A 13692-nucleotide genomic window follows, 5' to 3' on the forward strand; every position below is an offset into this window, starting at 1 on the left:
GGCGTCCCCATGCATGATGGAAGGAAATGCTGTCCTGTCCTACAACATCCCATGATTCATTGTGAATTGGACCATTCCGATCCATAGAGTTTTCTTTGGTTGATTTTTGGAAGTAGATCACCAGGCCTTTCTTCCTAGTCTGTCTTAGTCTGGAAGCTCCGCTGAAACCTATTCAGCATCATAGCAACACCCAAGCATCCACTGACAGATGAGTGATGGCTGTGTATGAGGTGCATTGGCCAGGAATTGAACCTGGGCCTCTCACATGGAAGGCGAGAATTCTAACACTGAACGACCACTGCCTCCCATATATTTACACTGTAGTTGTTGTTGTTGTTAGGTGCCATCACGTCAATTTCAACTCAAAACGACCTTATATGACAGAGTAGAACTTCCCCATAGGGTTTTCTAGGCGATAATCTTTACAGGAACAGGTTGCCAGGTCTTTCTCCTGGAGAGCCACTGAGTGGGTTCGAACTGCCAGCCTTTAGGTTAGCAGCCCAGAGCTTAACCTGTGTGCCGCTAGGGCTCCTTGTATTTACACTAAACCATAAAACCAAATACGTTGCCATTGAGTCGATTCCGACTCCTAGCGACTCTGTAGGACAGAGTAGACCTGCCCCCATAGGGTGTCCAAGGTGGGTTCAAACTGCCAACATGTTGATTAGCAGCTGCAGCTCTTAACTACTGCACCACCAGGGCCCCGTATTTACACTTAAAAACAAAACAAAACAAAACAAAACAAAAAACACCAAAAAAAAAAAAACTGTTGCTGTCTCATAGAGACCCTATATGACAGAGTACAGCTGTCCGATAGGTTTCCAAGGAGGCTTGGTGGATTTGAACTGCTGACCTTTTGGTTAGCAGCTGAGCTCTTAACCACAGTGCAAGATAGCATGCACTATCAGTCTGTGGTCTCTGATACGTAGCTCTTATGTAAGTTCTCTGAAACTATCCCCCCTGGCCAGTCTTTCCCTGGCCAGGGCTCCATATTTACACTAGGAGTCACTAAATGGCTAAAGTCTCTACCACCTAAAAGGTAAGGAGGAAGGCAGATTGGAGATGAAAGAATCAAAGCAATAGGTCTGCTGCAAAGGGAGAGAAGGCCGAGCAAGCAGGGGGCATTGATCCAGAGACGACCATTTCTGAATGCCTATTCCAGAGGTTAAACCATTCACCCAGTGTCCTGAAGGGCAAGGGAAGAATGCTCCTTGGTAAGGGGGGTGGGGGGAGCAGAGGGGGGCACTTGCCCCTGGGCACAAGTCCAAGGGGGCGCCAGACGAGGCACGGAATGACATTCCACAAATATGAAGGATGCCTGACTGAGGCAGCCGAACAAGGGGGTGTTGAGGCTTTTCTGCTTGCATGTCGTCTCTATCAACATTTACTCATCTGAAATTGAGGGGGGCACAGCTTAGAGACTGCCCCTGGGCACTCGTTATCATCGCTACACCCCCATGGTGAGGTCACCACAAAGCCTCCAACGTTGGAGCCAAGACTCCACTCTCACTCTCTCCATGGGGTGGATGTTCCTTCCCCCTTTAAACTTGTGGCATAAATGGGCTTACAAGGCTCACTCTGTTCTCACTTGAAGAATTGACTTGAACTGATGGTTCCAAAAATAACTTTATAAAATTATACGGGAGAGCAAAAAGGAAACAATTTCAGACAATCAGAGCAGCATGACATTTATCAGGTTTACGAGAAGCGAGAATCTCCAACTCTGAGTAGCTCTGAAGTGGTCTTCCCTGGGCCTCGGGCCCTTGACACCACTCTAGCCTTGGGGTTCCCAGGGTGGTATGAGGGGGGTCTCTGAGCTGTTGTCATTAGTTTAAAAACCTGAGCAGCAGTCTATGTTTTCTCACAGCATGTCTTCCTAATCATGCCAAGGTTCTTGGCTTTTGCTGAGCTTTACTGGTGGTAAGAGTTTGGTGGACAAGATAGTTCCAAACATGAAGCCCGTGGGGAGAAATAGCAAGGAAAGAGATCATTTGCAGTCAAATATTTGGGAGCAACAGGAAGGGTCTGGAGCGTCAGCACATCGTTTCCTGGGCTTGGTGTCTGTCTGGTGATGCCATCGTCTTTCCTACTGCCCAGGAAGCAAGAGAATGTGGTAGTTAAGTGCAGAGCTGTGGGCTAAAACAGACCTGGGACTGAATTCTGGTGCTGTCTCTTACTAACACTGTGTAGTTTTGATCAATCTAAACTTTGTGAACCTTGGTTTCTAGTTTTCTTATAGAGAAATAACAGACTCTATTTTACAGGGACGTCGTGGAGTTAAATTAGATAAATCACGTAAAGCATTGAGTATAGTGCATTCCACGTAGGAGCTTTTGATAAAAGAGTTTATTGCTGTTATTCATCTCTGGACATTTGACTCCTTCTAGAAAGCAGCTCAAAGGCCTTTATTGAATCTATTCGATCACTTTAGAGCTGTCAACTTGGCCCCTGTCTGGGGACTATGCCCAGTTAGTTCATCTGTGATTTGTTGATGGTGGTAGGGATCATTGATACTTTTAGCCTCAATGAGGAAGCTCATTCTTCTAAACTTAGGTTATTAGTTCACCCATCTCCGGAGGACTCACTGAGGTGAGGACCTGTCTCCACAACAAGGAAAGAGGCATGCCCAAGTTACCCAATATAAAACATACGCTTAATCCTAGAGTTGGGTGCTCACAGACATCATGCATTTCATTTGAAAGCCCTTTCCCCCCTGCTATGCCCAGTCCAGAGTACATGTCCCACCTCCTTCCCATACTTGAGAGGTGTCACAGCTTAGAGTTAAGCATCTAGACTCGAAAGCCAGGCCGCTTGGCATTGAATGTGGGCTCTGCTACTTACAGTTCTGTGACCTTGAGTAAGTTTCTTGACTTCTCTGTGCCTCAGTTTATTGTTGCTGTCGTTAGGTGCCTTGGAGTCGGTTACGACTCATAGCAACCCTATGTACAACAGAATGAAACACTGCACCATCCTCACAATCGTTGCTATGTTTGAGCCCATTGTCACAGCCACTGTGTCAGTCCATCTTGTTGAGGGGCTTCCTCTTTTTTGCTTACCCTCTACTTTACCAAGCATGATGTCCTTCTCCAGGGACTGGTCGCTCCTGATAACATGTCCAAAGTACATGAGATGATATCTCACTATCCTTGCTTCTAAGAAGCATTCTGGCTGTACTTCTTCCAAGACAGATTTGTTTGTTCTGGCAGTCCATGGTATAGTCAGTATTCTTCACCAACACCGTACTGTGCCTCAGTTTACTCGCTGTAAAATAGGGATAATCCCACTGCCACCTTCAATGGGTTAAACTAGTCACTGTTTAAACTAAGACTGCACATGGTACCTATCACATCGTAAACACTAAATAAATGTTACCTAGTAATATTATCTTCTTCCATCTCTGCTTCCTCCCCTCTTTCTCTTTGTCTTCCTTAGCATCTTCATCATCACCAAGGCCAGGCATACAGGTCTCAGGCCTAAAGATGCTTGACTTCAGCTTTCTTCTTTCTGTTAACCCACCCGCAGGGCAGACTCCTCCGTAATGAGTCTCCACTCGCTTGCTTCCCCTTTCTTCTTCTCAACACTCTGTTCTGTGAGTCCACCTTTCATCCAGGCCCAGCCCCAGGGCGACAGTCAATTTGGACATATTCTAGGGATGTTTGGACTAATGGAACAGTACAGTATTACACAAAGGCTAAGAAAATGGACTTTAAGGGCCCCAAAGGCCTGGATTCTTATCTTGGCTTCTGTACTTCTGGCAGTCCGATTGTGCCAAACTATGTAACTTCTAAGATGCTTAATTTTCTGATCTTAGTTTTCTGAAAGGGAAATAGTGCCCACCTACTGGAGTTTTGTGAGGTTTAAGTAAAGTGATATATGAAAAGCTCATATGAAGAGCTCTTAAAAGTGCATGACTTATTGTAAGTGATCAGTAAATATTGGCTCTTCACTGAGCCAGGCTACTTCCCAGACCCAAATCTCCATTCTGAGCTGCCATCCATGATAGGGAAGTGGTGTAGGCTGCTGAATCTTGTCCTTATACGCTCTTTGGTTTCTCCCTCAGGAAAAGCACCTCACTTTCTGCGGCTCCAAAATGTCGAGGTGAACGTGGGGCAGAACGCCACATTTCAGTGCATTGCTGGTGGAAAGTGGTCTCAGCATGACAAACTTTGGCTCCAGGTAAGGACTGGGGAGGCCTCCTGCTTATACCTGCCCATCCTCTGGCAAAAGGAAAGTGTGTGCTATGATGAAGAGCTTGGTGGGTAAGGGGAGGAAATGTTTATTAAGCACTTCTGCTCCTCGGCTGGTGATCTGCATTCATGATCTTGTTAATTCTTAGCTACAGTTCTGTTAGGTGGGCATCAGTGTTCCAATTTTACAGGTGGAGAAACCAAGGCCACAAACTGAAAAGTGTTAGAAATAGGATTTGCACCTATGACCTTTGCCAACTTTCTTCTAACAAACTTTGTCCTTTAAACCCAGCTTCCCAGGGCTAAGGCAAATGGAATATTTAGGTTCTGGGTATGTGGCATCATAAAATTTTGACTGGAAGGATCTTGGATGTCCAGTGGTCTAGCAGTTTCCAGTCTGGTGAGTAGTGCCCTCTATAGGATCGGGATAAAATCAAAGAGACGCCCTTTCCCGGAAAATGAGCGAACCAGCCTGTTCTGTAGCTGACCAGTTCTGTCAGGAAAGTCCACCAGGAAAGTGTTTTAAGCTTGGTTCTGGTTTCCCCTTATTTCTTCTCATTGACCCTTCTTCCCAAGCAAGATGAGGAAGGATCTCTTTGGTAGGGGCTAGGAACTGGGGACAGGGCACAGACGAGAATATAAATTGTTAAAGTATTAGGCACAGTCCCATCAGTGCTAACATAGAAATACCAAATTCTAGGGCAGCCCAGAAGTTAGAGCGATGCCGTTCAATGTGTCAGTCACTAGCCATGTGCGGCTATTTAAAAATTTTTGTTTCTACTTTTTATTTTTAAATAGCTTTATTGAATAAAGCGATACTCATGAAGGGTGTGCCTCTTAGCTCATGTAGATACAAGAGACTAAATGGGCAGCTTCTGTCCAGAGGTGAGATGGGAAGGCAGAGACGGTTAGGAGGTGGTTGAATGGACATGGGGAATCAGGGGTGGAAAGGAGGAATGTGCTGTCACAGTATGGGGAGAGCAACTAGGGTCACATAACAATGTATGCATAAATTTTTGTAGGGGGAAAAATTAATTTGCCCATCAAAAAAAAAAAGCTTTGTTGAGGTATAATTGACATACAATGTTTGACGTTTATAATTCTGCGAGTTTTGACATATGCATACATGTGACATGATTACCACAGTCAAGATTATGTGAAACTACTGATCTGTGTTCTGTGATGGAATGTTAGTTTGCATGTTCTAAGATTTTATATAAATGTATTCACAAAGTATGTGCTCATCTTTCACTCAGCGTAATTCCTTTGAGATTCATCTATGTTATTGTGTGTATCAGTAGTTTCTTTTTTTCCCCTGAATAATATTCCATTGTATGGATGTACCACATTTTATCTGTTTACCTATCAGTGTTCACTTGGGTTGTTTTCAGTTTGGGGCTATTACCAAAAAAGCATCTGTGAACATTCATGTGCAAGTCTTTGTGTGGATATACGCTTTCATTTTTCTTTGGTAAATATCTAGAAGTGGGATGACTGAGTCGTATGATAGATGTATATTTAACTTTTTAAAGATCTGCCAAACTGTTTTCCAAAATGGTTGTATCATTTGACATTCCACCAGCCGTGTATGAGAGTTCTAGTTGCCCCATATCCTCACCAACACTTGATACGGTCAGTCTTTTTAGTTTTAGCCATTTGAACAGGTGTGTGGTATTGGAGTCCCTGGGTGGCACAAAGTTAAGTACTTGGCTACTAACTGAAAGCTTGGCCATTCATATCCACCCATAGGCACCTCAGTAGAAAGGCCTGGTGATCTACTTCCAAGGGGTCACAGCCATTGTGACAAATTTATGGAGCACGTTTCTACTTTGATGAACATGGCATCACCATGAGTCAGTATCACCTTGATGGCAACTGTTTGTTCAGATGTTTTGTTCATTTATTAATCGGTTTATTTTCTTATTGTTCAGTTTTGTTCTTTATATATTCTGGTTACAAGTCCTTTATCAGATGTATGCTTTGCAAATATTTTCTCTCCATCTGTGGTTTGTCTTTTCATTCTCTTAAGGGTATTCTTTGAAAAGCAGAAGTTTAAAATTTTGATGAAGTCCAGTATATCAATGTTTTTTCTTTTATGGATCTTGCCTTGGAATTATTGCTAAGAAATCTTTGCCTAACCCAGTGTTATGAAGGTTTTGTCTTACGTTTCTTCCAGATATTTTATAATTTCAGTTTTTACATTTAAGTACATGATCCATTTTGAGTTAATTTTTTAATATGGCGTGAGGTATGCATAGAAGTTCATATTTTTGCATATGGATATACCAGTTGATCCAGCACCATGTGCTGAAAAGACAATTCTTTCTGCACTGCATTGCTTTTGTACCTTTGTCAAAAATCAGCTGTCCACATATATATGTGGGTTTATTTCTTGATCATTTATTCTGTTCCACTGCTCTATTTGTTGGTATTAAAATTGTTACCATACTGATTACTGTAACTTTATAAGAAGTCTAGAAATCAGTTAGTGTCAGTCCTTCAACATCACTGTTATTTCTCAAAGTGGTTTTGCCAATTCTTTTACATTTCCATGGGAGTTTTAGAGTGTTTGTTAATTTCTACAAAAAAAAACCTGCTGATATTTTAATGGGAGTTGATTGCATTTACTCTATAGATCAGTTTAGAAGACTGGCATTTTAGCAATGTTGTGTCCTTTGACCCATGAACATGGCATATTTCTCCATTTGTCTAAGGTCATCAGTAATTTCACTCAACAATGTTTTGTAATTTTCAGTGTATAGGTATTGCACGTCTTTTTTCAGATGTATCCTTAAGAGTTCATATTTTTGATACTATTGTGAAAGGTATTTAAAAATTTTCTAATATCTGGTTTCTTATTGTTAGTATATAGAAATATAATTAACTTTCACATATTGATCTTGCAGCCTGCAACCTTGTTAAATTTACTATAACTATTTGAATTTAAGTTCATTCAATACAATTTAAAATTCAGATGCTCAGTCACACTAGCCCCATTTCAAGTGCACAGTAGCCACATGCATCTAGCTGGACAGTGCTGCTGGAGAACATTTCCATCATTGCAGGAAGCCCTATTGGACAGTGTAGCTCCAGAAAGACACCACCTCAGCTTCGAGGAAATAGAAATACTGTTTGGATGAAGTGAGCTCCAGTTATGTCCAATTTCATATAACAAAAGATCTACATCGTCTATCTCTTTTGACTGACGTAGTTTTAATGTTGATCGCTAATTATGTCCCTGGTGGCACAGTGGTTAAGAGCTCAGGCTGCTAACCAAAAGGTCGGCAGTTTGAATCCACCAGCAGCTGCTTGGAAACCATATGGGGCAGTTCTACTCTGTCCCATAGGGTCACTATGAGTCGGAATTGACTCGACAGTGGTGGGTTTGGTTTTCAGGTTTAATCCATGTCCATTCATCTGTGCATACTTTGATGGGAGTTCATACTGTCACTTCCCTCTTTGGATTTGAGCCCATTTCCTATAGTTGGAAAATCCCTGGGCAGAGGAAGCCCATCAAGGGGCTAACGGTTCTTCCTTGCTACTTCTCCATGCACTGACATGGAAATAACACTAATGCTTGCCCTTCTGCTTCCAGGGGCTGCCTACAGACCATAGGAGAGTGCAGTAAATTTCCATGTGCTGCTCAAGCGTTGTGGTTGTTGTCAAGTCAGATCTGGCTTGTGGCAACCCCAAGTGCAACAGAATGAAAAGTTGCCTGGTCCTGTGCCATCTTCACGATCGTTGGTATGCTTGAGTCTATTGTGGCAGCCACAGTGTGTTCTGAGTGCCTTCCAACCTAGGGGGCTCATCTTCCAGCACTGTATTGGACAATATTCGGTTGTGCTCCATAGGATTTTCATTGGCTAATTTTCTGAAGTAGGTCACTAGGTCTTTCTTCCTAGTCTGTCTTAGTCTGGAAGCTCTGCTGAAACTTGTATGCCATGGGTGACCCTGCCAGTATATTTGAAATACCAGTGGCATAGCTTCCAGCATCATAACAACGTGCAAGCCACCACAGTAGGACAAACTGACAAGTGGTGTACTCAAGCATTCTAAAAAACCAAACCATTGCCCTCAAGTCGATTCTGACTCATAATGACTCTGTAGGACAGAGTAGAACTGCCCCCTGGGGTTTCCAAGGCTATAAATCTTTAGGAAGCAGACTGCCACACCTTTCTCCCTTGGAGCGCCTAGTGGGTTCAAACCGCTGACCTTTTAGCAGCTGAGTGCTTTAACCACTGTGCCACTAGGGCTCTTTACTCAAGCATTGCCAAAAACTCATTGCTGTCGAGTCAATTCCAACTCACAGCAACCCTATAGGACAGAGTAGAACTGCCTCATAGTGTTTCCAAGGAGTGGCTGGTGGATTTGAACTGCCGACCTTTTGATTAGCAGCCAAGCTCTTTAACTACTGTGCCACCAGGACTCAAGCATTAGGTAGTGTTATTTATTCTTTTCATTATCATTAGAATTAAAGTGCCCCAGGCGCCCCAAGATGCACTTGTCAATTCAATGGCACTGCCTATTATGGGTCAAGAAAATGAGGTGGGAATCACAATATTTTCAGCAACTTTGTTTGGGTTTGCCAATTATTTTCCGACCGCTGCTGCTACAGTTTTGAGTTCGTGCCCTAAACCTTGGGTCTGTCAGAGGAAGGTTGCTGAAGCAGAATGTAATTGAGGTTTTGAAGGAAATAGATGGAAACACACAATGTGGCGCTCTTCCATGTTTTGTTTATCTACTTTTCAGTGTAAACCAAATCTTATTATGCAGAATGTTTTTCAGGTTGCTCACAATGGAGCATAAAACATGACAAGACAGCATAAATTAAAAGTGAGGCAACACAAGATAACAGAAAGAGAATACACTGGAACTGGTAATAATGGGAAAAAAAGGTAATTTTCCCTACCTGCTACTTCGGGGTGGGTCACAGTTGGAGCTCTCAGCATCAGAGCCAGCAACGGAATAAAGGAAACTTGTCAGATACACAATTCACAATGTCCGGGAGATAAATACAAACCAATTGCTCAGGAAGATTCTAACTGTTGTAGGCGCAGAGGCCAGACGGGAATTGTTCCCAGGAGTCCTCATAAAGAAAACACCATGTGATGTAATGAACAGCGTTCTCTGCCATGGTCTTATCGAGGGCACACCAGTGACTTTTACAGGCCTGTTTCACATAATGATGTTCTGTGTAAAAACAACTTTGGGAGGTGGATGAAGAGGGAACGAGGAGGAGGTGGGCAATACGGCATGGCCGAGGTCCCCAGCTTTCTGCTAATCTGTCTCTATCCTGGGATTCTTTAAATTTACCTGATGAGTGAGTGGATTCAATAACCATTTCTTCAAGGAAACTGCCCTAAATATTGTTGCTCATCTATATTTCAGGAAATAATGGCAAGCTGACAGCTCACACGGTGTTCTCTGGAAATTGCTTATGGGACTAGATAAGTACAGGTCTGGATGCAACACTGTAGCTGGAAGTGAGGTTAACATTTTTCTACTCAATGTGAGGTGCCTGACATGACACCTGCCATCATAGGAGACCACCACAGCCCTGAGACAGCCAAGGCAGTGGCATATTTTGCAGGAGACGTTGCTTTGGATCTTTTCTGGTATTTGGAGGCATAGCCAATAGACATGCCAAAGTTCTGTGCCATATAACAGGGCTCCAGTGATTTAGCCTTAGAATTTCCAAAGCAAGGGAAACAAGTTCTCATTTGGGCCCAAAAGGTTCTCCATAAGACACCAATGGCAGGTCTAGATTTCAACAATGCTGTTTCCTGCTGGATCTTCCAAGATAGGCTGAGGAATTTCACTAAGTCACTAGAGGTGGTACCTTGTTTATCAGCTAGCTTTAGGTCAGGGAAGTGCTCAGTAAAGGTAGTGTCTTTGTTTTCAGAATGGCATGTCAGCGACCCTCCTTTCTAGCAATGGTTTGTGAGCAGTCAGTGGACTCACAGTTTGAGATAAAACCTGATTGCCATAGAGAATGCTTTCCTTCCTTTCTCTGTAAACCAAACCCACTGCCGTTGAGTCGATTCCGACTCAGAGCAACCTTATAGGACAGAGTAGAACTGCCCCATAGGGCTTCCAAAGCTATAAATCTTTCTGGAAGAAGACTGCCACATCTTTCTCCCATAGAGCAACTGGTGCATTCGAACTGCTGACCTTTCGGTTAGCAGCCAAGCGCTTTAACCACTGTGCCACGAGGGCTCCTTCCTTTCTGAATAGCAGGGCCCTATAACCTGGTTATCCTTAAGTGGTTTCAGATAATTAATTAAGGAGACCTGGTGGCACAACCGGTTAAGCACTTGGCTGCCAAATGAAAGATTGGCAGTTCGAACCCAAACCCGGTGGCTTTGCAGGAGAAAGACCTGGCTGTCTGTCTCTGTAAAGATTACAGCCAAGAAAACCCTATGGGGCAGTTCTACTCTGTCACATGGGGTCGCTTTGTTTCAAAAATGCCTCGATGGTGACTAGCAATAACAACAACAAGCTAAAAAGGAGGCCCAGCTCGTAATCCCCATTTTCCTCCTCCTGGAAAGTTTATAGGTTCTTAGAAGATTCCGTTTGTTGGTGCTTGCTCTCATGGAATTACTGTGCAAACTCCACATAAGTGTCAATGGGCAGGATCTACACGGAAATGTGTGGACCTGGACCTAGGACCAATTCTAGTCCTTTGGGGTAAAGGCTGATAAAAGGTCAATATGTTGTAAACAAAGTCGTCTTGTCCTGGAATGATTTCTCTTCCAGGTGAAGCGTCTGATGCCGCGGTCTATGGTGGAATGGAAGGGCCACCTTCAAAACTTGCTTATTCCTTATGTGATACATTGGCCTGGGAAATCCAAAGTCATAATTTTTCACGCAAGTAGTTGGTGTGCATTTTGGGTGGAATGCCCAGCAAGAAAAGTGGTCTACAATATTGGAGAACCCTTTTAAGAATGGAAACAAAAAAAACTGTATTCAGGTCACAACCAAGTGAAAGTATACTAACCGAACTGAACTATGAGTACAGCCCTGTGAACATGTAAATGAGTACATAATTTCTGGAAGATAAATTGGCAGTAGCTATCTAAAGCCTTAAATGTGCATTGCTTTCCAATGAGTAATTTTACTTATGGGAATTTACCTAAGGAAATAACCAGAGGCAGGGACAAAAATTTATCTGCAAGTACACCCAAACAAAAAAACAAACCCATTGCCGTCCAGTTGATCACTTAACCACTGCGCCTCCAGGGCTCCAACTCCTCACTTATTGATGTGGGTAGGTTTCAAAGAACAGGTCATTATGTGAAAATTGATGTTATACAAAAGTAGAGGATGACCACATCAGATCGCAAAATGGAAGATGACTACATCATTACATAACTATCAAATTACAGCATTCTATAACTGCCAAATTACATCATTATATAACTGCCAAGTTGTATCATTCCATAACTGCCAAACCACTGAGAATCATGACCCAGCCAAGCTGACACATTACCGTAACCATCACAGCCAGCGTTACTCTCACTGCACACCTCAGCGTTCGTTACTGCCAGACATAAGTCGTTAATACACAAGATAGTCAGCTAGATTTTTAACTATTGTCGTAAATGTGAAATGTCAGATAATGAGATAGTAAGTGAGGAGTAGGTGTATTTTGGAGCCCTGGTGGTGCGGTGGTTAAGAGCTCAGGCTGCTAACCAAAAGGTCAGCAGTTAGAATCCACCAGCCACTCCTTGAAAACCGTATGGGGCAGTTCTACTTGCCCTGTAGGGTTGCTATGAGTCAGACTCTACTTGATGGCAACAGGCTTGGTTTAGATGTATTTTTAACACGATGAAAACCTGGAAACAACCTAAATATCCAAGAAAAGGGACTGATTAAGAATATTCTGAAATATAGTCATTAAATATCAGGTTATAGAAATATATTTAATGACGTTTTCACAACATATATTTAAGTGAAAAGAGTAAGTTACAAACAATGAATATATTTAATACGTTTAAGTTTTATAAAAAACATCTGTTGTCACTGTTAGGTGCCATCAAGTCGGTTTTGACTCATGGCGACCGTAACGTACAATAAAACGAAACCCTGCCCGGTCCTATGCCATCCTCACAATTGTTGTTATGCTTGAGCCCATTGTTGCAGCCACCGTGTCAGTCCATCTCATTGAGGGTCTTTCTATTTTTCGCTGACTCTCTACTCTACCAGTCCTATTCTGTCCTGTAGGGTCACTTTGAGTTGGAATCGACTCGACGGTAATGGGTTTTTTTTTTTTTTTGGCCTACTCTACCAAGCATGAAAAAAACATCTATACACATATATTCACACAGTATATATATACACACTATGCACATATATGCATATATACACGTACCTACACATATACACTCATATATACATATATGCACGCATGCACACACGAACACACACAACACTATAAAGCATATATCAAGACACTTAATAGTTGCACTTGGTGATAGATTAATTCATGGTTTTTATTTTGTCTCTGTTTTTTTCTGCTTCATCCAAAACTCTAAAATGAATATAAGTAACTTATATAAACAGAAAAAGATGCTATTAAAAAATAGAAAAATGGTCATGTTTTCCTACATACAGAATATTCTAAGCATGGTAGGAACCTGGGTTGGGGTTGGGTGGATAATTCCAGTGGAAGCTGCAGCACTGGCCCCACAGTGAAGATTCGGGTAGACTTCCCTACACCCCATCACCAACTCAGATTTTGCTCATCCCAAAGGGTGTTTAGAAATATTTTGCGGGTGTCGCCAGGTCTTTATGAAAGACCATGACCCACGGAGAGCCATATTTGCACTTGACAGTGACTCCAGAGCAGACCCTGCCAGCCCCATCATGGAGCCAACTTCCAGGTCTCACTGTCAAGGATTTGCTCCACTGGGGTTTGTACAACAAATCACGTTTGAAGAGTCTCAGAAATGCAACCACACATCCAAACATTCTGCACGGATCTCAGTAGGGGCAATGTATGTGTCTACACAAGTCACATCCATTTGGCAGGGAACAGACTCAAATCTGGCAGCAAGAGGCTCCTTCCCTGTGAGCCCATCAGCTCGGCAGCAGCCATACCAGGCCTGAGGAGATAAGGAAGCACCGTCATTCCTCGCTGCAGCTGATTCTTCCAGTAAACCTGTTTCCTCGCTCCCACAGGGCTGCCTATGGCTCCCAGGCTTGTGGGCATTCTGGGAACCAGCTCCTCCTCCGGCTTGCCTGCACTTGAACCTGACGTTCTCTCCACAAGGGAATTTCTTTTGAAAACCTGTGTGGTCTCACCACAACAACAATGATGATGCTAAATTAAGGATAATACTCATAACAGTCGACATTTATTGAGTGGTTACACATGTGTAGTTAATGCTCATAACCAGTCTTTCAGGTAGATGTTATTATCAGGGCTTTGAGTGGGTTATTTTTGGTTGGACCATCTCCTGAGAATTTGCATTTCCACCCTAGATATACTTAATCTCTGATGTGG

The 13692-nt window shown here is 42.9% G+C and overlaps 1 protein-coding gene across 1 annotated transcript in view; it reads left to right on the forward strand.

Annotated features, from left to right (window-relative positions):
- The window catches only part of PTPRT (protein tyrosine phosphatase receptor type T), a gene marked incomplete at its 3' end in the record, with an annotated part of 923104 nt that overhangs the window by 126998 nt on the left and 782414 nt on the right, over nucleotides 1–13692 (forward strand). The window contains exon 5 of the mRNA XM_012558679.1: nucleotides 4061–4176. Coding sequence (XP_012414133.1) covers nucleotides 4061–4176 — 116 coding nt within the window. The remainder of the gene's footprint in view (nucleotides 1–4060; nucleotides 4177–13692) is intronic.

This window comes from Trichechus manatus, unplaced genomic scaffold, assembly GCF_000243295.1.
Source record: "Trichechus manatus latirostris isolate Lorelei unplaced genomic scaffold, TriManLat1.0 scaffold00008, whole genome shotgun sequence".
NCBI lineage: Eukaryota > Metazoa > Chordata > Mammalia > Sirenia > Trichechidae > Trichechus > Trichechus manatus.